The following is a 25,985-nucleotide window of genomic DNA, read 5'->3' as shown; positions in this document are numbered from 1 at the left end:
TCTGGTCTGTAAAGATTCAACTGAAGAATTATTTTCAGGAGTAGAAACAGGTGAAGTTTTACCCATGAAGAGGATTTAACAGCTTAACAGTCTCTTGAACTGAAACAGCAAAAAACTTAAATACTTTGATAGAAATATTTATAGGTTCTGTGGTGAAATCTGTAATTGAAATCAGATGTAAAATAGTTTCAGACACTAAAGATCAAAGAAAACAGATTCAGTGACACATTAATGAAAATGTATTTACAGAACATCAGAGTCACATTTTCTGGATCACTGTGGATCATTTTTATACAGAAGACAAACAAAAATATTGAACTTTGTGTTTTTAGCTTTCTATAAATAAAGATTTATAATGAAGAAATCAGTTTTAAAATCTAATTTTAGTGTTAATTGTCGCACAACAATGAAGAGAATTTTCTGCTGATTGTTGGAAGAAAATCTGATCATGTGGATTGATCAAAGAGTAATGATCATTGTGATGAGAAAGAAAATCTGTTATATTTTTATGACAAAAGAGTCAAATCATCTCAGTCAGTCGGACAGATTTGGAGTTTAGAGGTTTTTGCATCTCCAGATTTTCCAACATCGAAATATGGTAAAAGTTTCTCAGTGAAAGTGTCTTTGTGAGTGTAGATGTGAGTCATGTCTTCAGGGTTGTAGAAGGACACCTCCCCCCTGTCATAGTCCAGCTGGACTCTGATCTTCTGGAGACTCTTGGTCACAGTGACAGTCTGACCATTACAGTTGGTGTATTCTCCATTATCATGTAATAAACACCAGATTCCATATTCTGATGAAGCAAACGTCTCTCCTTTCCTGTTAACAGACTCTTTAGCCACACCAATGTTCCATTCAGGATGATCTCCCACCTCCACCTCCCAGCTGTGTTTCCCTGATCTGAATCCTTCAGAACCAAAAACAGAAGTATATTCCGTGTTTCTCTCTGGATTGTCAGGAAGCTTCTGATAAGTTTCTCCTTGTCTCACACTGGTCAGATCATCAGACAGATAAAGCACATCACTTGCAGTGTTTGGGTCCAGGAGGACGGGACTGAAGTGGACCTTCTCCTTCATCTTCTCCCAGACTCTGAAGGACAGGTTGCCCACATGTTTGGCCACATCTATCAGAGCTCCTGAGAGCAGCTGTGGGTCTGACAGCGAGCTCTGGGCCCTGGCTCTGCTCTGAGTGTCTTTAGAACTGCTGAGGAACGCCTCCTTGTCTTTCTGCAGCTCTGCTTTAACAGCACTGATACTTTCTGACAGAGAGGACATCTGCTCCTGGATCCTCTTCATCTCTCTGCTCACAGTCTTCCTCTTCTGCTGCTCTTCCTCCCTCAGAGCTGCCAGTCTGGACTCCTCTTCCTCCTTCAGGAACTGGTGGAGCTTGTTGAACTCTGCTCTGATCTGTGTCTCTGTGGACAGCAGCTGCTTCTTGGAGTGTTGAATCATCTGATTGTATGTTTCCTCCACTTCTTTGTATTTCATCTTCTTGTCCTGCAGAGACTTTAAGTCAGATTTCAGCTCCTCCTTCAGCTCTCTGACTGCTTCTTCTACAGGAACCACTTTGTGACTCTGGTGCTGAGAAAACTCACAGACAGAACAAAAAGCTCTCTGCTCGTCTTTACAGAAGAGTTTGGATTCTCCTGAATGTTTCCTGCAGACCTCCATGATCTTCTGCTCTCCTGTTTTTGTCTCTGATGATTCAGATTTCTGTCTTCCAGCAAACGAGTCAGCAAGTTTCTTCAGGCTGAAGTTCACAATAGGATAATCTTTAGATGATTTTCTTTTACAGATGGGACAGTTTTTGTTCAGAGTTTGTTCCCAGAACTTCTGCAGGCAGCTTGAACAGAAGTTGTGGTTGCAGCTCAGAGTTACAGGATCATTGAAAGTCTCTGAACAAATGTGACAGTTCAGGAATTCAAGAAGAGCAGCTCTCTCAGCCATTTCTAACCAAAGTCTTTCAGTCTCAGGACTCACCAGCTTCTGTCTTGAACTACAGGCTGAAAATATTCCAAAAATCGTTGTTTTTCCAGCAGAGATTTTCACGGCTTTAATGGCGTCTGAGTTCAGGTAACAAAGTCAGAATAGTTTCGGTTTGTTTAAGCTTCATTTCCTTGTTCATGCAGTTTTCCTCCACTAGATGACAATGTTTGTGTTTCTTTGGTAACCACAGGTGAGTTAAACCTTCTTGTTTGTTTTCAATGTAAATTTCATCTAATTGTCTCTTCATGTTAAAACTACTTAACACTAAAATCATGAAGCATCCTGCAGATTACGTCCTGTACATAAATGTCATAAGTATAAAATAATTGAATAATAATACTACAGTTTCAATACAGTCACACATACTGTGCTCATTTTATGTTTATTGTACTTTATTATTTTATCTCTATCTACTTCTAGTGTATACTTTGTACATTAAGATTTTAATTATGTATACTTTGCTCATTTATTTCTTTATGGGTGTTTAAATCTACAATTTCAAAGTCAGTAATCGGTAAATGGGGACATCATATTTGCGGTTTAGATAAAAAAATATTAACCATTTGGCTAAATTCCACTTAAAATCCAGGGAACTGAATAGTCAAAAACTGTTGTACTTTAAGGATTTTAGGGAGGAAACTTTGTCTCAAAGAGAAGTCATTAAAGACTTTGAATTTGTTTTATTTTCTTGCAAGATTTAAGTCAAGTTTTGTCCAGAACTTTGAATTAAAGGGAAATGTGCTTTAAGTTCAATATTAATTTAAATGTAGTTTGTTAAAATGGATCAAAGATGCTCAAAACTTTTCCTTTTGCTGATTTTCTTCTGTAAAATTGGATTGAACTTCTGCTGAGGATCTATAGGAGGATCAGTCATCATGGGGGGGGTGTCAGATAAATGGAGCAGGCCCGGTTATTTTCAGACCCCTGGTATGAGAAGAATCCAAGCATCAGAGAGATCCTCACGTTTCTCTGCAGATGAAGCGCTGTCACGTCCATGGAGGAGTTCTCATTAAAATGTTCTGCGTCTCCTTTCAGCTCGAACCACCCCGCCTGTCAAAACGGCGCCCCCTGGCTCAAAGACCCTGAAGCTGCTGTCCTCGGTGAGCATTCCCGCTCTGACGGTGGAGAGCCCCGCCCAGCACACCGCGCCGCTGTACGAGAGCGAGGAGCTGTAAGGTCCCGGCTTCACGCCGCTCCTGCACTTACCCACATCCAACAGGAGAGGGCGCTTGAATCCGTAAAGGACAGGTACGCTTTGCTTAGGAGGGACGACAGAACCCCGGAAACAAAGGTGCAATCAAACCTGAGATGCTGCTCGCTTGACACTTTTCTAACCCATCTTTGAAGGGTTCAGGACTCCTGTGGTTCAGTCCTGCTGCAGTTTGTCGTTAGGCCAGAGGATGGCGTGCTTTTGAATGTGTTGAAGCTCCATTTGTACAAACAGAAAGTCTAGTGTGTTTTTGTGAGTCAGACTTTAGTGTTTCCATCCTCACTTTTCTGCACTCTTTCATCCTCACGTTGTTTTAGTGTGAAGAAACCTGTCTGAAGGGCGAGTGCTACACCTGAACCATGCTTTTTATGATGGAAGTCATTTTAACTGGATTTAAATATGATATGGAAAGATTAACTTCACCTTCATTCTGAATGGTAGCGAGTTCAGCTCTTTTAACCAGCTGTGATGAAAGCGTTCAGCTTAGCGGTCTCTGTGCTAAAAGCACAAATAAAAGTAGATTTTTAGAAGCGTTTCTTCTCATCAAGTTCTGTTTGTTGTGTTAGAGGTTCTATATAATCACTGGATGATTGTGGAATAAAGTCGATGACACCTGAGATCTGACTCCTGCTGTCATTTGATGGATGATGGGAAATGAAGTCAGACCTACCCCATACCAACTCTGAGGCAAATTCCTGATGAACTCCTGCTGCTCTGCAGAAACGGCCCTAGAAAGAAAAACGACACAAATTTTTCCTACTTTTGGCTGAAAACAACATAATTAAAAGATGTGTTTGAAATAAATAAGCTTCAGTCCTGAAATAAAAGCTAAAAACATTTATTAAAAAAAAATAAAGCACACACAAAAACCACATAGAAGAAAACAGAAGTGTATTCCAAATCCTTAACTGTCCAAATCGGCTCTTTGTCTCTTTTGGTCAAATCTTCAGAAATCCTTCAGCTTTAAATTTCTACGTCGCTCTCTTTGTCGTTGTCATGGTCGCCGTCGTAGAATTCGTTGGCTGCCTCTTGTCTGAAAGCACATCGATCAACGTTCATGACTAAATCCTGCAGGTGAAACGGGAACGAGAGGCTTTTTGTTTTGAACTGACCGGGTGTAGTTCTCCTCAGCTCCCCTCTCGTCCGGGTCGGGGTCGTCTGTGCGCTCGTAGTTCAGCATGTCTGACGGGACGTCGTGGATCTGGACGCTGGGCGCGTGGTTCAGCATCTTCAGGTTCTCAAACACGGTCTGACGGATCTGTTCCAGGTACTGCACCAACGACCATGAGTTAGTTTAACAGATCCACAAGGAATAAAGGAAAACTTGGATTTAGCAACTAAAGCGGGTTTAAAATTCTTAAGAGAAACTTCATTTTAGAAACATTGAGTTTTTTTTAAGCCTTTACAGGTTCACCTTTCTGTACACACACCTGATTCAGCAGAATCACACTGATCTAAATCAGAGTTGAGAAACTATTTTAATCAGCAAAGTTCATAAAATAACACCTGAGGAAGGGGCGGAGTTACCTGTCTGGAGTTCTGGTTCTCGATCCTGGTGCTGACATCAGGATGCAGAGTGAAGTCTGGAGCAAAGTACTCGAAATATTCTGCAGACATCAGGAGAAAAGAGTTCTCTGGTTACTGAAGATGCTGCTTTTACATGTTTTAACAAAACATTGTAATATTTAATAAATTATTGATCTGTCTCTATGTTTTGTTTAAAAATAAATTGTTCTGCAATGTTATTAATAAGTTAAAGTAATGGCTTTTATGCAGTCTGAGACATGTCAATTCTATTGTCATTTACATAGAAATCTGACCATATTGTGGCATAAATAAAATAACTCATAGTTTACAAATCTGTTCATAAACATAGTTTAGCTTCATTCTAAAAACAAATTTTCCTTTGGTCTAAAATTCATAAGATAAAAATAATTTTTTTAGCCAAAAGGGATTTTATTCTGAAGAGCAACATTTAAATTCTCAGTTTTAGTGTTTCCAACAAAAAGGAGCAGCTAACCGTGAGATACAATAAATTGATCAAACATAATATTTACTTAAAGTTGATTATGTTAACAAATCAGAGGGACTTTCATGACATGACTACCATAGATCTGTAGAGCAGCGATGCTGCCCCCTCCAGGTGAAGTTTAAAACTGAACACTAGTAAATTACACTACTGACATCAACGCTGGTGGTTTTTGAGTAACAAAGGCGTCCATCTTTACTGACTCTATAAAAGGGCCGTGAGCCAAATGACCTTTGAACACAAACTTGAGATAAATAGTGAAGTGTTTCCCAACATCTTAAACTATGATCACACTGCTCTTTGTAATGTGAACTTAAGCGATCACTTCCTGTTTAAACACACATTAACTTCATGAGTCGCAAGTCCATTTTCGTGTTCTATGTACGAAACAACCACCATTGAAAATGAAACCAGTTTAATTTGACTTAGATTTGGTACTAATATAAAACAAAACTTGGTGTAATTGCCAATGATTAGTTTTATCAACTAATTGTTTCTTCTTTGTGATCAATTTTCAAACTGTTGGCACTTTCTAGGACACTGTTCATGTATCGGAAAAGAGCTATGAAAGGAAAAGCCGGGATGAAAACTGATGAAATTTTGACATTTCACACCAAGTCTCTTCTAGCTTTGAGTCCATTAGTTAGTATTAGGAAGCAATACTCCAGTGTGAACACCACATCTGTTCAAAAACCCTCATTCTTGATACATACTGGTGTCTTTTTTTATGCCAGTGGATATTTCTGTCATAGAAAACTGATTTTTCTTTTAAAATCCTCTTAATTTTATTCATAGACCTCACCACCAGCACCTGTAACTAACCTGACCTTCCAGCAGATGGTGCCAGAACTAGATATTTCTTTAAGTGTATACAGTAAGTAAAGTTTCTCACCGCTGTACGGCAGCTCGTCACTGATGGACTCCTCCAGCAACAGAGACGTCTCGTAGGTCCTACATCCACAAAGCAGAAGTTACACAAACCTTTAATATTCATCACAGGTTGCTATGGTAACAGACCGTTTGGTTGAAGTGACACTAACCAGCAGCGAGCCACGTTCCTCACAGTGTACCCTCCGCCTCCGAGCACCAACAGAGGAATCTTAAAACTCTTCACAAACTCCACGCACTCCCTGAAACAGGAAGCGGCGGCGTCATGCTGACCGTGCAGAAACGCTGCCCGCACGTGAGGGGGGGGTAAAACAGTCTCACCCGTGTCCCCGTATGCTGAGGTTGAAGCAGCCCAGTCTGTCACAGCCCAGAGAATCGGCTCCACACTGCAAACAAACAGCAATGCTCTCACAATGACCCACAGAACCAGACAAACGGCGGCGGCGGCTGACCTGCAGGACGATGCAGGTGGGCTGGTAGAAATCCACCACCTGCTTGATGACCGGCTGGAACAGCTGCCTGTAACCTGCAACACACACAGCCGTGACTGCACGCTCGCAGCAGACGCTTCGCCTGTCTGCGCAGACCTGGCCACTCACTCTGGTCATCGATGCCGTCTCGCAGCGGGACGTTCAGGCAGTAGTAGCGGCCGCTCTCGGCCCCCACCTCGTACATGTCACCTGCAGGAAAGCAGCCGGGAGTCCTCACAAATCCAAGACGGAGCGAACACGAGCCGGGAGCAGCTCTCACCTGTTCCCGGGAAGAAGTAGTTCCCGTACTTGTGGAAGGACACGGTCATGACTCTGTCCGTCAGGTAGAAGGCCTCCTGGACCCCGTCGCCATGGTGAATGTCGATGTCGATGTACAGAACGCGGGGGTGGTACCTGCAACACACATGATTAGAAAAGGCGGGAACAGTCAGGAGGTGCAGAGGAGCGCCGCCTCACTTTAGAAGCTCCAGGATGCTGATGACGATGTCGTTCACGTAGCAAAACCCAAACGCCAAAAACATTTTAATCAGAAAATGAACAAACGTGAAGATCAGGAGTTTGTTTTCGGACCTCAAACTTTTTGGCGTGATGTAAACCTCCAACCCAGTTGATGGCGATGTCACAGATCTGCAAGAAGAAATATTTACACTCAGTAAATCTGACGAGAACAAAAACCTCAAAGAATAAACCTTTCATTCACTGACAGTATAGGTTCCAATGTGGTGTTTTAGGGCATACAGTGACATCTAGTGGTGATCTAAGGTCATAACAATAAATCAGTCCAGGAAAAATCTTTCAAAAATGATGCAGTTAAGTCCAAAACAACACTTTGGTCTTTCCTTTTTTATTTGTTGCTTCAATGATTTCAATAAATGTTTCAATAAAACTTAAAAAGAAATGTTTCCATGTTTTTTCAATAAACTACTCAGTGTTTTGTCTTGTTGCTCTCTGGGATGAACAAACACAGTAAAAAATAAATTCTGGAATCTGCAGCTTTTTGTAATCATTGAAATCCAATTCAAAGAAGATTTTTGTAAAGATTTTATCTGTAAAATATTCCTTAAATGGAGCTGCTGGGAGCAGTAAGTTTAATCGTGTGCATTAACAGAGAAGTCCATGAAGAACTTTTTATGACTGACAGAACAAAACTGACTGGTTACCTTGTGGTTGAGCTGCGTGGCGCCCTGCAGAGACGCTCCGGTGTATCTGGAACAGAACTCAAACAGACCTGGAAACACAGGACTACAACCCACGGTTCGGTTAGCGGTCACGTCTGCATGAAGCAGAAGAAGGAAACGGAGGAGCAGCGCTCACCAGTCATCTCCTACGTTGAAGGTGTTCAGGCTCTTGGTGAAGCCCTGCATGTTGTTGGGGCTGACCTTCTGCAGGAAGTCTATGTAATCTTCAGAGTGGAACCGACACATGTCGTGCTGAGAGGCTTTGTACGGCTTGAAAACCTGACGGTAACAGAATTCAGAGTTAAGTCTTTGTTTGGAAGCAGCAGAGAAAGCAGCTTCTGGACCTTCAGGAGCGTCTCACCATCATCTTCTTATAGAGGCCATAGTGCAACACCAGACTGTGGGTGAGGGACAAACGGTGAGGCTTCCACATACTAAGTACCCTGTAGTTAGTCCACAGGAGTACATTAAGATTTAGTAAAGACGTCAAGCTCAGCATTGGACACGTTTAAAACAGAAAAATTCAATCTCACCTCCTCTTTGGTTGACAGATCAACACATCAGTCTTTTAACATAAAATACAATTTTAAAACCAGATTCTTAAAAGCTGTTGTAACCAGAACTGTGATATGAGATCAGTTTTTGTGCACCAGTTTTTATTGGAGCTCACACTCTAGATAAGTTCAAAACATTATTGATAAGAATCACAAGTTTACTCAAAACTGATAAACAGCTGAAAAATGTTCTATGAAAACAATAAACGCTTAAAAAGCAAATAAACCACACATTAAAAACAAAAACCTTTCCATGACCTAGATTTGTTGGAGATAAAACAGCTTTAGCATGTTGCTAAAATATTAGCTAAACTGTTAATAGCTTAAAAAACTCCAGTAGATAACAAATTAAACTGCGGTGAAGTTAGTTTTAGGTTGGATATTCGACAGACATTCGCTCTGTTCATATTTAGGGACCGTCAACAAATGACAGAATGTTTCTTCAATAGCTCTTAAAGTATTGGACCAAATCAAACCAAAACCCTTTAAAATAATAAAACAGACTAAGAACTATCTAGAACAGCAGTTTACATTAGCTTTTGGTGCTTTTTCTAATTTTAGTGCATTTTTTAGTGTAAATTTTCACGTTTTTCTTTAATAGCTTTTAGATTTTTAAACTAAATTGCCTTTTTTTAAGCGATTTGGTCAAATAATCTAAAAGCTATGCACAATCATTTATCATATATTTAACAAACTTCTAGAAAATTCAAAAACTTCTGTGTTTGTTCTTTAGCCTTTTTATGTATGATTAAGTTTCTCTCCAGTTAGTTTTACCTTTCACTAAAAGAAGTTTCTACTTAACCGACTCTTCAACACCAGAGATACTGAAGCAACATCTGAAATGTTCTTTGTTGTACCGCAGGGATCTTTAACTAAAATTTAAAGAGGTCCAGTTAGAACTCATTACTTGGAGTTAAGGTCCAGAAAACAGATAATGCTGTTTATTTTTAAGTAGCTGAGTATTGGTGGAACATCTGCATGTAATTAATAACTTTATTTGCGACTTTTTAGATATAGGAAATAAAAAAAGCAAAAAACAAAATAACTAAACGTCAAAAACTGTATTTTCTAAGTATAATAATAAATATTATGGAAAACATTTAATAATCTGTCGCTGCATATTCTGCAGAGCAGTTTGATACGTGGAAACGACTATCTCCATAAATCCATGTTTGGAGGAAGACTCCTGGTTGTGTCTGTAAACAGCAGCTTTATGTTTCTCTGAAGTGGAAAGCTCTTCTTCAGATCATGGCTCTTTTCTCCAAAAAAATAAAGTTTCTAAATATGTCTTTTTATTTGCCTGTCATTAACTTTTAGCTTTGGGCTTTCGCTCTGAACAAAATAAAACTTCCTTCAGAATCAGAAGATAAAAATGCAGAAATCTGCAGCCCGGTATCAAGCACCCCGTGTCGGGGACCCCCTGATTTAATGGGAACTGGCAGCATGTTGAAAAATCCAGAGTTTGGGACCCTCAAAACGTCAAGAAGTGACGCTGAAGGGGCCGGAACCATACGTCCATATGTGACGAGTTAGTAATGAGAATGTGTTGCAATGAAAACAAGATTTGAACAGTTTAAAATAGAGGCGCCGTATTAGTTTTGTGTCAAGGTCGGCCCAGATGCTGGGACGCCATGACCCAACATCTGGGCCCAGATCCGGACCACGATCCGCTAGTGACCCCTGCCCTAAAGGATAAAGACGTTAAAAAAAATAATGCATGAGAAAGTATCTGGTGCTCAGAAGGAACTTCTGAAGCTGAAATCGGCCTGACCTACCGTTCTTTTTTATTATTTCTCCTCATAACGAGAAGACCCTGCTTTGAATCCCAGCTGGGATCTTTCTGGGTGGAGTTTGCATGTTGTCCTCGAGCACGTGTGGGTTTTCTCCAGCAACTCCTCCCACAGTCCAAAGACATGTTTCATAGATTAATTGGTTTCTCTAAAGCGTCTCGACTTGTGTCAGTAACTGCAGTTTTGCAGCTTTCTGCCTGACAGCCAAAGTGGAAGAATTGCTGACCTCTGGTGGCGGCACAGTGTATTACATTCAAGGAAGTAAAAACAAAGTAAAACAACAATTTAAGTTTAAAAAAAAATCGATTTTATTAAACTGAACCCCTATAATATTTCTGCACACATAAATACATGTTTTGGTATATCACACATTTTCCTGATGATTCTCTAAAACAACATTTAAGAGGATGATGATAATAAAGTCGATGCCAAACTCTTCTTTACATCAGAAGAGCTTGAAACCAAACATGAAAATCTCCCAAATGACAAAATGTTATTCATGAAGATTTCTTTCAAACATTTGAAAGTTGGACAAAGTTGGAGGTAAATGTGTTCAGAAAGACGGTCCAGAGACAGAACGAACTTTCTCTCCGTCTTCTGCTGATTTCAGGGATGAAAACCTCAAAACAGAAACTGTCTACAGTTGGAGGAAAATGCAGAACAGAAATCTGGGTTTGATGTTAACGAGATGAAGAAAATGTTTATGATTTGAGGAGAAGATTTGAAAACGTCTCCATCTGTAGACTTTGTGGTTTGTCTGGTCTGTTAAGATTCAACTGAAGAATTATTTTCAGGAGTAGAAACGCAGGTGAAGTTTTATCTATGAAGAGGATTTAACAGCTTAACAGTCACTTGAACTGAAACAGCAAAAAACTTCAATACTTTGATAGAAATATTTATTGGTTCTGTGGTGAAATCTGTAATTGAAATTAGATGTAAAATAGTTTGAGACACTGAAGATCAAAGAAAACAGATTCAGTGACCCTTTAATGAAAATGTATTTACAGAACATCAGAGTCACATTTTCTGGATCACTGTGGATCATTTTTATACAGAAGACAAACAAAAAAAATAACTTTGTGTTTTTAGCTTTCTATGATTAAAAATTTAAAATGAAGAAATCAGTTTTAAAATCACATTTTAGTGTTAATTGTTGCACAACAATGAAGAGAATTTTCTGCTGATTGTATGAAGAAAATCAGATCATGTGGATTGATCAAAGAGTAATGATCATTGTGATGAGAAAGAAAATCTGTTATATTTTTATGACAAAAGAGTCAAATCATCTCAGTCAGTCGGACAGATTTGGAGTTCAGAAGTTTTTGCATCTCCAGATTTTGCAACACCGAAATATGGTAAAAGTTTCTCAGTGAAAGTGTGTTTGTGAGTGCAGATGTGAGTCATGTCTTCAGGGTTGTAGAAGGACACCTCCCCCCTGTCATAGTCCAGCTGGACTCTGATCTTCTGGAGACTCTTGGTCACAGTGACAGTCTTACCGTCACCATTTGTGTATTTTCCATCACGGTGTAATAAACACCAGATTCCATCTACTGGTGAAGCAAACCTCTTTCCCTTCCTGTTAACAGACTCTTTAACCACACCAATGTTCCAGTCAGGATGATCTCCCACCTCCACCTCCCAGCTGTGTTTCCCTGATCTGAATCCCTCAGAACCAAAAACAGAAGTATATTCCATGTTTCTCTCTGGATTGTCAGGAAGCTGCTGATAGGAAGTTTCTCCATTTCTCACACTGGTCAGATCATCAGACAGATAAAGGAATCTGTATGCAGTGTTTGGGTCCAGGAGGACGGGACTGAAGTGGACCTTCTCCTTCATCTTCTCCCAGACTCTGAAGGACAGGTTGCCCACATGTTTGGCCACATCTATCAGAGCTCCTGAGAGCAGCTGTGGGTCTGACAGCGAGCTCTGTGCTCTGGCTCTGCTCTGAGAGTCTTTAGAACTGCTGAGGAACGCCTCCTTGTCTTTCTGCAGCTCTGCTTCAACAGCACTGATACTTTCTGACAGAGAGGACATCTGCTCCTGGATCCTCTTCATCTCTCTGCTCACAGTCTCCCTCTTCTGCTCCTCTTCCTCCCTCAGAGCTGCCAGTCTGGACTCCTCTTCCTCCTTCAGGAACTGGTGGAGCTTGTTGAACTCTGCTCTGATCTGTGTCTCTGTGGACAGCAGCTGCTTCTTGGAGTGTTGAATCATCTGATTGTATGTTTCCTCCACTTCTTTGTATTTCATCTTCTTGTCCTGCAGAGACTTGAAGTCCGATTTCAGCTCCTCCTTCAGCTCTCTGACTGCTTCTTCTACAGGAACCACTTTGTGACTCTGGTGCTGAGAAAACTCACAGACAGAACAAAAAGCTTTCTGCTCGTCTTTACAGAAGAGATTGGTTTCTCCTGAATGTTTCCTGCAGACCTCCATGATCTTCTGCTCTCCTGTTTTTATCTCTGATGATTCAGATTTATGTCTTTCAGCAAACGAGTCAGCAAGTTTCTTCAGGCTGAAGTTCACATCAGGAAAATCTTTAGATGATTTTCTTTTACAGATGGGACAGTTTTTGTTCAGAGTTTGTTCCCAGAACTTCTGCAGGCAGCTTGAACAGAAGTTGTGGTTGCAGCTCAGAGTTACAGGATCATTGAAAGTCTCTGAACAAATGTGACAGTTCAGGTATTCCAGAAGATCAGCTCTCTCAGCCATTTCTAACCAAAGTCTTTCAGTCTCAGGACTCACCAGCTTCTGTCTTGAACTACAGGCTGAAAATATTCCAAAAATCTTTGTTTTTCCAGCAGAGATTTTCACTGCTTTAATGGCGTCTGAGTTCAGGTAACAAAGTCAGAATAGTTTCAGTTTGTTTAAGCTTCATTTCCTTGTTTGTGCAGTTTTCCTCCACTAGATGGCAATGTTTCTGTTTCTTTGGTAACCACAGGTGAGTTGAACCTTCTTGTTTGTTTTCAATGTAAATTTCATCTAATTGTCTCTTCATGTTAAAACTACTTAACACTAAAATCATGAAGCATCCTGCAGATTATATCCTGTACATAAATGTCATAATTATAAGATAATTGAATAATAATACTATGGTTTCAATACCATCATACATACTGTGCTCATTTTATCTTTAATGTACTTTGTTATTTTTTCTCTATCTACTTCTAGTGTATTCTTTGTACATTAAGATTTTTATTGTGTATACTTTTCTCAAATATTTCTTTATGGGTGTTTAAATCTACAATTTCAGTAATCGGTAAATGGGGGACATCATATTTGTGTCTTAAATAAAAAAACATTAACCATTTGGCTAAATTCCACTTAAAATCCAGAGAACTGGATAGTCAAAAACTATTGTACTTGTTTAGTTTTTTTGCAAAGTTTAAATCAAGTTTTGTCCAGAACTTTGAATTAAAGGGAAATGTGCTTTAGGTTCAGTATTAGTTGAAATTTAGCTTTTTAAAACGCATTAAAGATGCTCAAAACTTTTCCTTTTGCTGATTTTCTTCTGTAAAATTGGATAGAACTTCTGCTGAGGATCTATAGGAGGATCAGTCATCATCGGGGGGGGAGTCAGACAAATGGAGCAGGCCCAGTTATTTTCAGAAACCTGGTATGAGAAGAATCCAAGCATCAGGGAGATCCTCCCGTTTCTCTGCAGATGAAGCGCTGTCATGTCCATGGAGGAGTTCTCATTAAAATGTTCTGCGTCTCCTTTCAGCTCGAACCACCCCGCCTGTCAAAATGGCGCCCCCTGGCTCAAAGACCCTGAAGCTGCTGTCCTCGGTGAGCATTCCCGCTCTGACGGTGGAGAGCCCCGCCCAGCACACCGCGCCGCTGTACGAGAGCAAGGAGCTGTAAGGTCCCGGCTTCACGCCGCTCCTGCACTTACCCACATCCAACAGCAGAGGGCGCTTGAATCCGTAAAGGACAGGTACGCTTTGCTCAGGAGGGACGACAGAACCCCGGAAACAAAGGTGCAATCAAACTTGAGATGCTGCTCGCTTGACACTTTTCTAACCCATCTTTGAAGGGTTCAGGACTCCTGTGGTTCAGTCCTGCTGCAGTTTGTCGTTAGGCCAGAGGATGGCGTGCTTTTGAATGTGTTGAAGCTCCATTTGTACAAACAGAAAGTCTAGTGTGTTTTTGTGAGTCAGACTTTAGTGTTGCCATCCTCACTTTTCTGCACTCTTTCATCCTCACGTTGTTTTAGTGTGAAGAAACCTGTCTGAAGGGCGAGTGCTACACCTGAACCATGCTTTTTATGATGGAAGTCATTTTAACTGGATTTAAATATGATATGGAAAGATTAACTTCACCTTCATTCTGAATGGTAGCGAGTTCAGCTCTTTTAACCAGCTGTGATGAAAGCGTTCAGCTTAGCGGTCTCTGTGCTAAAAGCACAAATAAAAGTAGATTTTTAGAAGCGTTTCTTCTCATCAAGTTCTGTTTGTTGTGTTAGAGGTTCTATATAATCACTGGATGATTGTGGAATAAAGTCGATGACACCTGAGATCTGACTCCTGCTGTCATTTGATGGATGATGGGAAATGAAGTCAGACCTACCCCATACCAACTCTGAGGCAAATTCCTGATGAACTCCTGCTGCTCTGCAGAAACGGCCCTAGAAAGAAAAACGACACAAATTTTTCCTACTTTTGGCTGAAAACAACATAATTAAAAGATGTGTTTGAAATAAATAAGCTTCAGTCCTGAAATAAAAGCTAAAAACATTTATTAAAAAAAAATAAAGCACACACAAAAACCACATAGAAGAAAACAGAAGTGTATTCCAAATCCTTAACTGTCCAAATCGGCTCTTTGTCTCTTTTGGTCAAATCTTCAGAAATCCTTCAGCTTTAAATTTCTACGTCGCTCTCTTTGTCGTTGTCATGGTCGCCGTCGTAGAATTCGTTGGCTGCCTCTTGTCTGAAAGCACATCGACCAACGTTCATGACTAAATCCTGCAGGTGAAACGGGAACGAGAGGCTTTTTGTTTTGAACTGACCGGGTGTAGTTCTCCTCAGCTCCCCTCTCGTCCGGGTCGGGGTCGTCTGTGCGCTCGTAGTTCAGCATGTCTGACGGGACGTCGTGGATCTGGACGCTGGGCGCGTGGTTCAGCATCTTCAGGTTCTCAAACACGGTCTGACGGATCTGTTCCAGGTACTGCACGAACGACCATGAGTTAGTTTAACAGATCCACACGTAATAAAGGAAAACTTGGATTTAGCAACTAAAGCGGGTTTAAATTTATTTAGAGAAACTTAATTTTAGAAACATTGAGTTTTTTTAAGCCTTTACAGGTTCACCTTTCTGTACACACACCTGATTCAGCAGAATCACACTGATCTGAATCAGAGTTGAGAAACTATTTAAAGCAGCAAAGTTCATAAACTAACACCTGAGGAAGGGGCGGAGTTACCTGTCTGGAGTTCTGGTTCTCGATCCTGGTGCTGACATCAGGATGCAGAGTGAAGTCTGGAGCAAAGTACTCGAAATATTCTGTAGACATCAGGAGAAAAGAGTTCTCTGGTTACTGAAGATGCTGCTTTTACATGTTTTAACAAAACATTGTAATATTTAATAAATTATTGATCTGTCTTTATGTTTTGTTTAAAAATAAATTGTTCTGCAAAGTTATTAAGTTAAAGTAATGGCTTTTTGAGTAACAAAGGTGTCCATCTTAACTGACTATAAAAAGGCCGTGAGCCAAATGACCTTTGACCTCAAACTTGACATAAATGGCGAAGTGTTTCCCAACATCTTAAACTATGGTCACACTGCTCTTGGTAATGTGAACTCAAGTGATCACTTCCTGTTTAAACACATTAACTTCATACGTCGCAAGTCCAGATTAATTTGACATGGATTTGGTAGTAACATGAAACGAAACTTGGTGTAATTGGAAATTATTAGTTTCTTCTTTGTGATCAACTTTCAAACTGACACTTTCTGGGACACTGTTCATACATCGGAATCGAAAAGCCTCGGTTCAAATGTGACGAAATTTTGACATTTCACACCAAGTCTTTTCCAACTGTGAGTCCATTAGTATTAGGAAGCAATACTCCAGTGTGAACACCACATCTGTTCAAAAACCATCATTCTTGATACATATTGGTGTATTTTTTATATTCCAGTGGATATTTCTGTCATAGAAAACTGATTTTTCATTTAAAATCCTCTTAATTTTATTCATAGACCTCACCACCAGCACCTGTAACTAACCTGACCTTCCAGCAGATGGCGCCAGAACTAGTCTGTCACAGTCTGTCACAGCCCAGAGAATCGGCTCCACACTGCAAACAAACAGCAATGCTCTCACAATGACCCACAGAACCAGACAAACGGCGGTGGCAGCGGCTGACCTGCAGGACGATGCAGGTGGGCTGGTAGAAATCCACCACCTGCTTGATGACCGGCTGGAACAACTGCCTGTAACCTGCAACACACACAGCCGTGACTGCACGCTCGCAGCAGACGCTTCGCCTGTCTGCGCAGACCTGGCCACTCACTCTGGTCATCGATGCTGTCTCTCAGCGGGACGTTCAGGCAGTAGTAGCGGCCGCTCTCGGCCCCCACCTCATACATGTCACCTGCAGGAAAGCAGCCGGGAGTCCTCACAAATCCAAGACGGAGCGAACACGAGCCGGGAGCAGCTCTCACCTGTTCCTGGGAAGAAGTAGTTCCCGTACTTGTGGAAGGACATGGTCATGACTCTGCCCGTCAGGTAGAAGGCCTCCTGGACCCCGTCGCCATGGTGAATGTCGATGTCGATGTACAGAACGCGGGGGTGGTACCTGCAACACGCATGATTAGAAAAGGCGGGAACAGTCAGGAGGTGCAGAGGAGCGGCGCCTCACTTTAGAAGCTCCAGGATGCTGATGACGATGTCGTTCACGTAGCAAAACCCCGACGCCTGCAAACGAAAAACATTTAAATCAGAAAATGAACAAACGTGAAGATCAGGAGTTTGTTTTCTGACCTCAAACTTTTTGGCGTGATGTAAACCTCCAGCCCAGTTGATGGCGATGTCACAGATCTGCAGGAGAAAATATTTACACTCAGTAAATCTGACGAGAACAAAAACCTCAAAGAATAAACCTTTCATTCACTGACAGTATAGGTTCCAATGTGGTGTTTTAGAGCATACAGTGACATCTAGTGGTGATTTAAGGTCATAACAATAACTCAGTCCAGGAAAAATCATTTAAAAATGATGCAGTTAAGTCCAAAACAACACTTTGGTCTTTCATTTTATTATTTGTTGTTTCAATGATTACTAATAAAACTTAAAAAAATGTTTCCATATTTTTTCAATAAACTACTCAGTGTTTTTGTCTTGTTGCTCTCTGGGATGAACAAATACAGTAAAAAGGAAATTCTGGAATCTGCAGCTTTTTGTAATCATTGAAATCCAATTTAAAGAATATTTTTGTAAAGATTTTATCTGTAAATAATTCCTTAAATGGAGCTGCTGGGAGCATTAAGTTCAATCGTGTGCTTTATCAGAGAAGTCCATGAAGAACTTTTTATGACTGACAGAACAAAACTGACTGGTTACCTTGTGGTTGAGCTGCGTGGCGCCCTGCAGAGACGCTCCGGTGTATCTGGAACAGAACTCAAACAGACCTGGAAACACAGGACTACAACCCACGGTTCGGTTAGCGGTCACGTCTGGATGAAGCAGAAGAAGAAAACGGAGGAGCAGCGCTCACCAGTCATCTCCTACGTTGAAGGTGTTCAGGCTCTTGGTGAAGCCCTGCATGTTGTTGGGGCTGACCTTCTGCAGGAAGTCTATGTAATCTTCAGAGTGGAACCGACACATGTCGTGCTGAGAGGCTTTGTACGGCTTGAAAACCTGACGGTAACAGAATTCAGAGTTAAGTCTTTGTTTGGAAGCAGCAGAGAAAGCAGCTTCTGGACCTTCAGGAGCGTCTCACCATCATCTTCTTATAGAGGCCATAGTGCAACACCAGACTGTGGGTGAGGGACAAACGGTGAGGCTTCCACATACTAAATACCTTGTAGTTAGTCCGCAGGAGTACATTAAGATTTGATAAAGACGTCAAGCTCAGTATTGGACACGTTTAAAACAGGAAAATTCAATCTCACCTCCTCTTTGGTTGACAGATCAACACATCCGTCTTTTAACATTATATAAAATACAATTTTAAAACCAGATTCTTAAAAGCTGTTGTAACCAGAACTGTGAAATAAGATCAGTTTTTGTGCACCAGTTTATATTTGAGCTCACACTCTAGATAAGTTCAAACATTATTGATCAGAATCACAAGTTTACTCAAAACTGATAAAAAGCTGATTTTGAAAAATAAAATGTTCTATGAAAACAATAAATGCTTAAAAAGCAAATAAACCACACATTAAAAACAAAAACCTTTCCATGACCTAGATTTGTTGAAGATAAAACAGCTTCAGCATGTTGCTAAAATATTAGCTAAACTGTAAATAGCTTCAAAAACTCCAGTAGATAACAAATTAAACTGCAGTGAAGTTAGTTTTAGGTTGGATATTCGACAGACATTCGCTCTGTTCATATTTAGGGACCGTCAACAAATTACAGAATGTTTCTTCAATAGCTCTTAAAGTATTGGACCAAATCAGACAGAAACCCTTTAAAATAATAAAACAGACTAAGAACTATCTATAACAGCAGTTTACATTAGCTTTTGATGCTTTTTCTAATTTTAGTCCATTTTTAGTGTAAATTTTCATGTTATTCTTCAATAGCTTTTAGATTTTTTTTTAACCAAATTGGCATATTTTGGAGTGATTTGGTCAAATAACCTAAAAGCTATCCGCCATCATTTATCATTAATTTAACAAACTTCTAGAAAATTCTAAAACTTCTGTGTTTGTTCTTTAGCCTTTTTTATATATGAACAAGTTTCTCTCCAGTTAGTTTTACCTTTCACTAAAAGAAGTTTCTACTTAACCGACTCTTCAACTCCAGAGATACTGAAGCAACATCTGAAATGTTCTTAGTTGTACCGCAGGGATCTTTAACTAAAGTTTAATGAGGTCCAGTTAGAACTCATTACTTGAAGTTAAGGTCCAGGTTAGGTTATGTTTCTCTAGAACAGAAAGCTCTTCTTCAGATCATGGCTCTTTTCTCCAAAAAAATAAAGTTTCTAAATAAGTCTTTTTGTTTGCCTTTCATTAACTTTTAGCTTTGGGCTTTCGCTCTGAACAAAATAAAACTTCCTTCAGAATCAGAAGTTAAAATGTAGAAATCTGCAGCCCGGTATCAAGCACCCCGTGTCGGGGACCCCCTGATTTAATGGGAACTGGTAGCATGTTGAAAAATCCAGAGTTTGGGACCCTCAAAACATCAAGAAGTGATGCTGAGGGGGCCGGAGCCATACGTCCATATGTGAGGAGTTAGTAATGAGAATGTGTTTCAATGAAAACAAGATTTGCACAGTTTAAAATAGAGGCGTCGTTTTAGTTTTGTGTCAAGGTCGGCCCAGATGCTGTGACGCCATGACCCAACATCTGGGCCCAGATCCAGACCACAATCTGCTAGTGACCCCTGCCCTAAAGGATAAAGAAGTTTAAAAAAATAATACATGAGAAAGTATCTGGTGCTCAGAAGAAACTCCTGAAGCTGAAAACAGCCTGACCTACCTTTCTTTTCTTTTATTTCTCCTCATAACGAGAAGACCCTGCTTTGAATCCCAGCTGGGATCTTTCTGGGTGGAGTTTGCATGTTGTCCTCATGCACGTGTGGGTTTTCTCCAGCAACTCCTCCCACAGTCCAAAGACATGTTTCATAGATTAATTGGTTTCTCTAAAGTGTCTCGACTTGTGTCAGTAACTGTAGTTTTGCAGCTTTCTGCCTGACAGCCAAAGTGGAAGAATTGCTGACCTCTGGTGGCGGCACAGTGTATTACATTCAAGGAAGTAAAACAAAGTAAAACAACAATTTCAATTTAATAAAATCAATTTTAATAATCTGAACTCCTACAATATTTCTGCACACATAAATACATGTTTTGGTATATCACACATTTTCCTGATGATTCTCTAAAACAACATTTAAGAAGATGATGATAATAAAGTCGATGCCAAACTCTTCTTTACATCAGAAGAGCTTGAAACCAAACATGAAAATCTCTCTTAAATAACAAAATGTTATTCATGAAGATTTCTTTCAAACATTTGAAAGTCTGACAGAAAGTTGGAGGTAAATGTGTTCAGAAAGACGGTCCAGAGACAGAAGGAACTTTCTCTCCGTCTTCTGCTGATTTCAGGGATGAAAACCTCAAAACAGAAACTGTCTCCAGTTGGAGGAAAATGCAGAACAGAAATCTGGGTTTCCTGTTAACGAGATGAAGAAAATGTTTATGATTTGAGAAGAAGAAGACTTGAAAATGTGGAAAAAACGGTTCACATCTCCATCTGTAGACTTTCTGGTTTGTCTGGTCTGTAAAGATTCAACTGAAGAATTATTTTCAGGAGTAGAAACACAGGTGAAAAAAATCAATACTTTGATAGAAATATTTATAGGTTCTGTGGTGAAATCTGTGATTGAAATTAGATATAAAATAGTTTCAGACACTAAAGATCAAAGAAAACAGATTCAGTGACCCTTTAATAAAAATGTATTTACAGAACATCAGAGTCACATTTTCTGGATCACTGTGGATCATTTTTATACAGAAGACAAACAAAAATATTGAACTTTGTGTTTTTAGCTTTCTATAAATAAAGATTTAAAATGAGGAAATCAGTTTTAAAATCATATTCTAGTGTTAATTGTTGCAAAACAATGAAAAGAATGTCCTGCTGATTGTATGAAGAAAATCTGATCATGTGGATTGATCAAAGAGTAATGATCATTGTGATGAAAGAAAAAGATCTGTTATTTTTTAATGACAAAAGAGTCAAATCATCTCAGTCAGTCGGACAGATTTGGAGTTTAGAGGTTTTTGCATCTTCAGATTCTCCAACACCGAAATATGGTAAAAGTTTCTCAGTGAAAGTGTCTTTGTGAGTGTAGATGTGAGTCATGTCTTCAGGGTTGTAGAAGGACACCTCCCCCCTGTCATAGTCCAGCTGGACTCTGATCTTCTGGAGACTCTTGGTCACAGTGACAGTCTTACCAACACAGTTTGTGTATTTTCCATTATCATGTAACAAACACCAGATTCCATCTTCTGGTGAAGCAAATAACTCTCCATTCCTGTTAACAGACTCTTTAACCACACCAATGTACCAGTGAGGATGATCTCCCACCTCCACCTCCCAGCTGTGTTTCCCTGATCTGAATCCCTCAGAACCAAAAACAATAGCATATTTCATGTTTCTCTCTGGATTGTCAGGAGGCTGCTGAGAAGTTTCTCCATGTCTCACACTGGTCAGATCATCAGACAGATAAAGGGATCTGGCTGCAGTGTTTGGGTCCAGGAGGACGGGACTGAAGTGGACCTTCTCCTTCATCTTCTCCCAGACTCTGAAGGACAGGTTGCCCACATGTTTGGCCACATCTATCAGAGCTCCTGAGAGCAGCTGTGGGTCTGACCGCGAGCTCTGTGCTCTGGCTCTGCTCTGAGTGTCTTTAGAACTGCTGAGGAACGCCTCCTTGTCTTTCTGCAGCTCTGCTTCAACAGCACTGATACTTTCTGACAGAGAGGACATCTGCTCCTGGATCCTCTTCATCTCTCTGCTCACAGTCTTCCTCTTCTGCTCCTCTTCCTCCCTCAGAGCTGCCAGTCTGGACTCCTCTTCCTCCTTCAGGAACTGGTGGAGCTTGTTGAACTCTGCTCTGATCTGTGTCTCTGTGGACAGCAGCTGCTTCTTGGAGTGTTGAATCATCTGATTGTACGTTTCCTCCACTTTTTTGTATTTGATCTTCTTGTCCTGCAGAGACTTTAAGTCAGATTTCAGCTCCTCCTTCAGCTCTCTGACTGCTTCTTCTACAGGAACCACTTTGTGACTCTGGTGCTGAGAAAACTCACAGACAGAACAAAAAGCTCTCTGCTCGTCTTTACAGAAGAGTTTGGTTTCTCCTGAATGTTTCCTGCAGACCTCCATGATCTTCTGCTCTCCTGTTTTTGTCTCTGATTCAGATTTCTGTCTTCCAGCAAACGAGTCAGCAAGTTTCTTCAGGCTGAAGTTCACAGCAGGAACATCTTTAGATGATTTTCTTTTGCAGATGGGACAGTTTTTGTTCGGAGTTTGTTCCCAGAACTTCTGCAGGCAGCTTGAACAGAAGTTGTGGTTGCAGCTCAGAGTTACAGGATCATTGAAAGTCTCTGAACAAATGTGACAGTTCAGGAATTCAAGAAGAGCAGCTTTCTCAGCCATTTCTAACCAAAGTCTTTCAGTCTCAGGACTCACCAGCTTCTGTCTTGAACTACAGGCTGAAAATATTCCAAAAATCCTTGTTTTTTCAGCAGAGATTTTCACGGCTGTAATGGCGTCTGAGTTCAGGTAACAAAGTCAGAATAGTTTCAGTTTGTTTAAGCTTCATTTCCTTGTTTGTGCAGTTTTCCTCCACTAGATGGCAATGTTTCTGTTTCTTTGGTAACCACAGGTGAGTTAAACCTTCTTGTTTGTTTTCAATGTAAATTTCATCTAATTATCTTAACACTAAAATCATGAAGCATCCTGCAGATTACATCCTGTACATAAATGTCATAAGTATGAAATAATTGAGCAATAATACTACGGTTTCAATACCGCCATATATACTGTGCTCATTTTATGTTTATTGTACTTTATTATTTTATCTCTATCTACTTCTAGTGTATACTTTGTACATTAAGATTTTTATTATGTATACTTTGCTCATTTATTTTTTAAGAGTGTTTAAATCTACAATTTCAAAGTCAGTAATCGGTAAATGGGGGAAATCATATTTGCGGTTTAAATAAAAAAATATTAGCCATTTGGTTAAATTCCACTTAAATTCCAGGGAACTGGATAGTCAAAAACTGTTGTACTTTAAGGATTTTAGGGAGGGAACTCTGTCTCAAAGAGAAGTCATTAAAGACTTTGAATTTGTTTTATTTTCTTGCAAGATTTAAGTCAAGTTTTGTCCAGAACTTTGAATTAAAAGGAAATGTGCTTTAAGTTCAATATTAATTTAAATGTAGTTTGTTAAAATGGATCAAAGATGCTCAAAACTTTTCCTTTTGCTGATTTTCTTCTGTAAAATTGGATAGAACTTCTGCTGAGGATCTATAGGAGGATCAGTCATCATGGGGGGTCAGATAAATGGAGCAGGCCCGGTTATTTTCAGAAACCTGGTATGAGAAGTATCCAAGCATCAGAGAGATCCTCACGTTTCTCTGCAGATGAAGCGCTGTCACGTCCATGGAGTTCTCATTAAAATGTTCTGCGTCTTCTTTCAGCTCGAACCACCCCGCCTGTCAAAACGGCGCCCCCTGGCTCAAAGACCCTGAAGCTGCTGTCCTCGGTGAGCATTCCCGCTCTGACGGTGGAGAGCCCCGCCCAGCACACCGCGCCGCTGTACGAGAGCGAGGAGCTGTAAGGTCCCGGCTTCACGCCGCTACTGCACTTACCCACATCCGACAGGAGAGGGCGCTTGAATCCGTAAAGGACAGGTACGCTTTGCTTAGGAGGGACGACAGAACCCCGGAAACAAAGGTGCAATCAAACCTGAGATGCTGCTCGCTTGACACTTTTCTAACCCATCTTTGAAGGGTTCAGGACTCCTGTGGTTCAGTCCTGCTGCAGTTTGTCGTTAGGCCAGAGGATGGCGTGCTTTTGAATGTGTTGAAGCTCCATTTGTACAAACAGAAAGTCTAGTGTGTTTTTGTGAGTCAGACTTTAGTGTTTCCATCCTCACTTTTCTGCACTCTTTCATCCTCACGTTGTTTTAGTGTGAAGAAACCTGTCTGAAGGGCGAGTGCTACACCTGAACCATGCTTTTTATGATGGAAGTCATTTTAACTGGATTTAAATATGATATGGAAAGATTAACTTCACCTTCATTCTGAATGGTAGCGAGTTCAGCTCTTTTAACCAGCTGTGATGAAAGCGTTCAGCTTAGCGGTCTCTGTGCTAAAAGCACAAATAAAAGTAGATTTTTAGAAGCGTTTCTTCTCATCAAGTTCTGTTTGTTGTGTTAGAGGTTCTATATAATCACTGGATGATTGTGGAATAAAGTCGATGACACCTGAGATCTGACTCCTGCTGTCATTTGATGGATGATGGGAAATGAAGTCAGACCTACCCCATACCAACTCTGAGGCAAATTCCTAATGAACTCCTGCTGCTCTGCAGAAACTGCCCTAGAAAACCACACAAATTTTTCCTACTTTTGGCTGAAAACAACATAATTAAAAGACGTGTTTGAAATAAATAAGCTTCAGTCCTGAAATAAAAGCTAAAAACATTTATTGAAAAAAAATAAAGCACACACAAAAACCACATAGAAGAAAACAGAAGTGTATTCCAAATCCTTAACTGTCCAAATCGGCTCTTTGTCTCTTTTGGTCAAATCCTCAGAAATCCTTCAGCTTTAAATTTCTACGTCGCTCTCTTTGTTGTTGTCATGGTCGCCGTCGTAGAATTCGTTGGCTGCCTCTTGTCTGAAAGCACATCCATCAACGTTCATGACTAAATCCTGCAGGTGAAACGGGAACGAGAGGCTTTTTGTTTTGAACTGACCGGGTGTAGTTCTCCTCAGCTCCCCTCTCGTCCGGGTCGGGGTCGTCTGTGCGCTCGTAGTTCAGCATATCTGACGGGACGTCGTGGATCTGGACGCTGGGCGCGTGGTTCAGCATCTTCAGGTTCTCAAACACGGTCTGACGGATCTGTTCCAGGTACTGCACCAACGACCATGAGTTAGTTTAACAGATCCACAAGGAATAAAGGAAAACTTGGATTTAGCAACTAAAGCGGGTTTAAAATTCTTTAGAGAAACTTCATTTTTATAAAAATATAGATTTTTTTTTTTTATTCACAAAACCTTACAGGCTCACCTGATTCAGAGTTGAGAAACTATTTAAAACAGCAAAGTTCATAAAATAACACCTGAGGAAGGGGCGGAGTTACCTGTCTGGAGTTCTGGTTCTCGATCCTGGTGCTGACATCAGGATGCAGAGTGAAGTCTGGAGCAAAATACTCGAAATATTCTGCAGACATCAGGAGAAAAGAGTTCTCTGGTTACTGAAGATGCTGCTTTTACAAGTTTTAACAAAACATTGTAATATTTAATAAATTATTGATCTGTCTTTGTGTTTTGTTTAAAAATAAATTGTTCTGCAATGTTATCAATAAGTTAAAGTAATGGCTTTTTGAGTAACAAAGGTGTCCATCTTTACTGACTCTATAAAATTTCCGTGAGCCAAATGACCTTTGACCTCAAACTTGACATAAATAGCGAAGTGTTTCCCAACATCTTAAATATGGTCACACTGCTCTTGGTAATGTGAATTCAAGCGATCACTTCCTGTTTAAACACATTAACTTCAAACGTTGCAAGTGCAGATTAATTTGACTTGGATTTGGTAGTAACATAAAACAAAACTTGGTGTAATTAGCAATTATTAGTATTATCAATTATTAGTTTCTTCTTGTGATCAACTTTCAAACTGTTAACACTTTCTGGGACACTGTTCATACATCGGAATCGAAAAGCCTTGGTTCAAATGTGACAAAATTTTGATATTTCACACCAAGTCTCTTCTAGCTGTGAATCCATAATTTAGTATTAGGAAGCAATACTCCAATGTGAACACCACATCTGTTCATGAACCCTCATTCTTAATACATACTGGTGTTTTTTTTATGCAAGTGGATATTTCTGTCATAGAAAACTGATTTTTCTTTTAAAATCCTCTTAATTTTATTCATAGACCTCACCACCA

The 25,985-nt window shown here is 40.2% G+C and overlaps 6 protein-coding genes across 6 annotated transcripts; all 6 read right to left on the bottom strand.

The window, feature by feature from the left end:
• Window positions 1-503: 503 nt before the first annotated feature.
• Window positions 504-2,156, bottom strand: LOC112153072 (nuclear factor 7, ovary). Its single transcript, XM_024282959.2, has one exon. The coding sequence runs from the start codon at window positions 1,944-1,946 to the stop codon at window positions 531-533; it is 1,416 nt and encodes a 471-aa protein (XP_024138727.1). The 5' UTR covers window positions 1,947-2,156; the 3' UTR covers window positions 504-530.
• Window positions 2,157-4,017: 1,861 nt separating this feature from the next.
• LOC112153148 (histone deacetylase 3) lies at window positions 4,018-8,245 on the bottom strand. Its single transcript, XM_024283106.2, has 14 exons — window positions 8,143-8,245; window positions 7,918-8,060; window positions 7,764-7,845; window positions 7,175-7,230; window positions 7,060-7,116; window positions 6,863-6,996; window positions 6,712-6,792; window positions 6,565-6,638; window positions 6,434-6,498; window positions 6,265-6,354; window positions 6,117-6,175; window positions 4,723-4,802; window positions 4,308-4,465; window positions 4,018-4,228 (listed from the first exon to the last, which is right to left on the bottom strand). Exons 1-14 carry the CDS (start codon window positions 8,212-8,214, stop codon window positions 4,159-4,161), a joined length of 1,221 nt encoding a protein of 406 aa, XP_024138874.1. The 5' UTR covers window positions 8,215-8,245; the 3' UTR covers window positions 4,018-4,158.
• A 3,167-nt stretch (window positions 8,246-11,412) lies between these two features.
• On the bottom strand, window positions 11,413-12,831 carry LOC112153142 (nuclear factor 7, ovary-like). The gene is made up of 2 exons (XM_036214062.1): window positions 12,358-12,831; window positions 11,413-12,261 (listed from the first exon to the last, which is right to left on the bottom strand). The coding sequence occupies exons 1-2, from the start codon at window positions 12,829-12,831 to the stop codon at window positions 11,413-11,415; spliced, it is 1,323 nt and encodes a 440-aa protein (XP_036069955.1).
• A 2,009-nt stretch (window positions 12,832-14,840) lies between these two features.
• Window positions 14,841-18,131, bottom strand: LOC112153642 (histone deacetylase 3-like). The gene is made up of 13 exons (XM_024284007.2): window positions 18,066-18,131; window positions 17,841-17,983; window positions 17,687-17,768; window positions 17,108-17,164; window positions 16,986-17,041; window positions 16,789-16,922; window positions 16,638-16,718; window positions 16,491-16,564; window positions 16,390-16,421; window positions 16,146-16,159; window positions 15,545-15,651; window positions 15,131-15,288; window positions 14,841-15,051 (listed from the first exon to the last, which is right to left on the bottom strand). Exons 1-13 carry the CDS (start codon window positions 18,069-18,071, stop codon window positions 14,982-14,984), a joined length of 1,014 nt encoding a protein of 337 aa, XP_024139775.2. The 5' UTR covers window positions 18,072-18,131; the 3' UTR covers window positions 14,841-14,981.
• Window positions 18,132-20,535: 2,404 nt separating this feature from the next.
• LOC112153144 (nuclear factor 7, ovary-like) lies at window positions 20,536-22,717 on the bottom strand. Its single transcript, XM_024283103.2, has one exon. It carries the CDS (start codon window positions 22,450-22,452, stop codon window positions 21,040-21,042), a length of 1,413 nt encoding a protein of 470 aa, XP_024138871.1. The 5' UTR covers window positions 22,453-22,717; the 3' UTR covers window positions 20,536-21,039.
• A 1,828-nt stretch (window positions 22,718-24,545) lies between these two features.
• Window positions 24,546-25,306, bottom strand: LOC112153146 (histone deacetylase 3-like). Its single transcript, XM_024283105.2, has 3 exons — window positions 25,171-25,306; window positions 24,784-24,941; window positions 24,546-24,704 (listed from the first exon to the last, which is right to left on the bottom strand). Exons 1-3 carry the CDS (start codon window positions 25,258-25,260, stop codon window positions 24,635-24,637), a joined length of 318 nt encoding a protein of 105 aa, XP_024138873.1. The 5' UTR covers window positions 25,261-25,306; the 3' UTR covers window positions 24,546-24,634.
• Window positions 25,307-25,985: the final 679 nt, after the last annotated feature.

The sequence above is a fragment of the Oryzias melastigma genome, linkage group LG10, assembly GCF_002922805.2.
Source record: "Oryzias melastigma strain HK-1 linkage group LG10, ASM292280v2, whole genome shotgun sequence".
Lineage (NCBI taxonomy): Eukaryota > Metazoa > Chordata > Actinopteri > Beloniformes > Adrianichthyidae > Oryzias > Oryzias melastigma.
The sequence above is the reverse complement of the archived record's forward strand: the minus strand, read 5'-3'. Positions and strand labels throughout refer to the sequence as shown.

Bases quoted from the DNA above. Each gene is read 5' to 3' on its own strand.
- LOC112153148 (XM_024283106.2), bottom strand. From the start codon at position 8,214: ATGTGGAAGCCTCACCGTTTGTCCCTCACCCACAGTCTGGTGTTGCAC. The intron at 8,061-8,142 runs GTGAGACGCTCC...TGTTACCGTCAG, and splicing joins GCCTCTATAAGAAGATGATG to GTTTTCAAGCCGTACAAAGC. The intron at 6,997-7,059 runs GTGAGGCGGCGC...TGTGTGTTGCAG, and splicing joins AGCATCCTGGAGCTTCTAAA to GTACCACCCCCGCGTTCTGT.
- LOC112153146 (XM_024283105.2), bottom strand. From the start codon at position 25,260: ATGTCTGCAGAATATTTCGAGTATTTTGCTCCAGACTTCACTCTGCAT. The intron at 24,942-25,170 runs GTAACTCCGCCC...TCGTTGGTGCAG, and splicing joins AGAACCAGAACTCCAGACAG to TACCTGGAACAGATCCGTCA. The intron at 24,705-24,783 runs GTCAGTTCAAAA...ATGTGCTTTCAG, and splicing joins GCTGAGGAGAACTACACCCG to ACAAGAGGCAGCCAACGAAT.
- LOC112153072 (XM_024282959.2), bottom strand. From the start codon at position 1,946: ATGGCTGAGAGAGCTGCTCTTCTTGAATTCCTGAACTGTCACATTTGT.
- LOC112153642 (XM_024284007.2), bottom strand. The intron at 16,923-16,985 runs GTGAGGCGCCGC...TGCGTGTTGCAG, and splicing joins AGCATCCTGGAGCTTCTAAA to GTACCACCCCCGCGTTCTGT. The intron at 16,422-16,490 runs GTCAGCCGCTGC...GTTTGTTTGCAG, and splicing joins CCACCTGCATCGTCCTGCAG to TGTGGAGCCGATTCTCTGGG.
- LOC112153144 (XM_024283103.2), bottom strand. From the start codon at position 22,452: ATGGCTGAGAAAGCTGCTCTTCTTGAATTCCTGAACTGTCACATTTGT.
- LOC112153142 (XM_036214062.1), bottom strand. From the start codon at position 12,831: ATGGCTGAGAGAGCTGATCTTCTGGAATACCTGAACTGTCACATTTGT. The intron at 12,262-12,357 runs GTGGAGGAAACA...AAGCTCCACCAG, and splicing joins AGAAGATGAAATACAAAGAA to TTCCTGAAGGAGGAAGAGGA.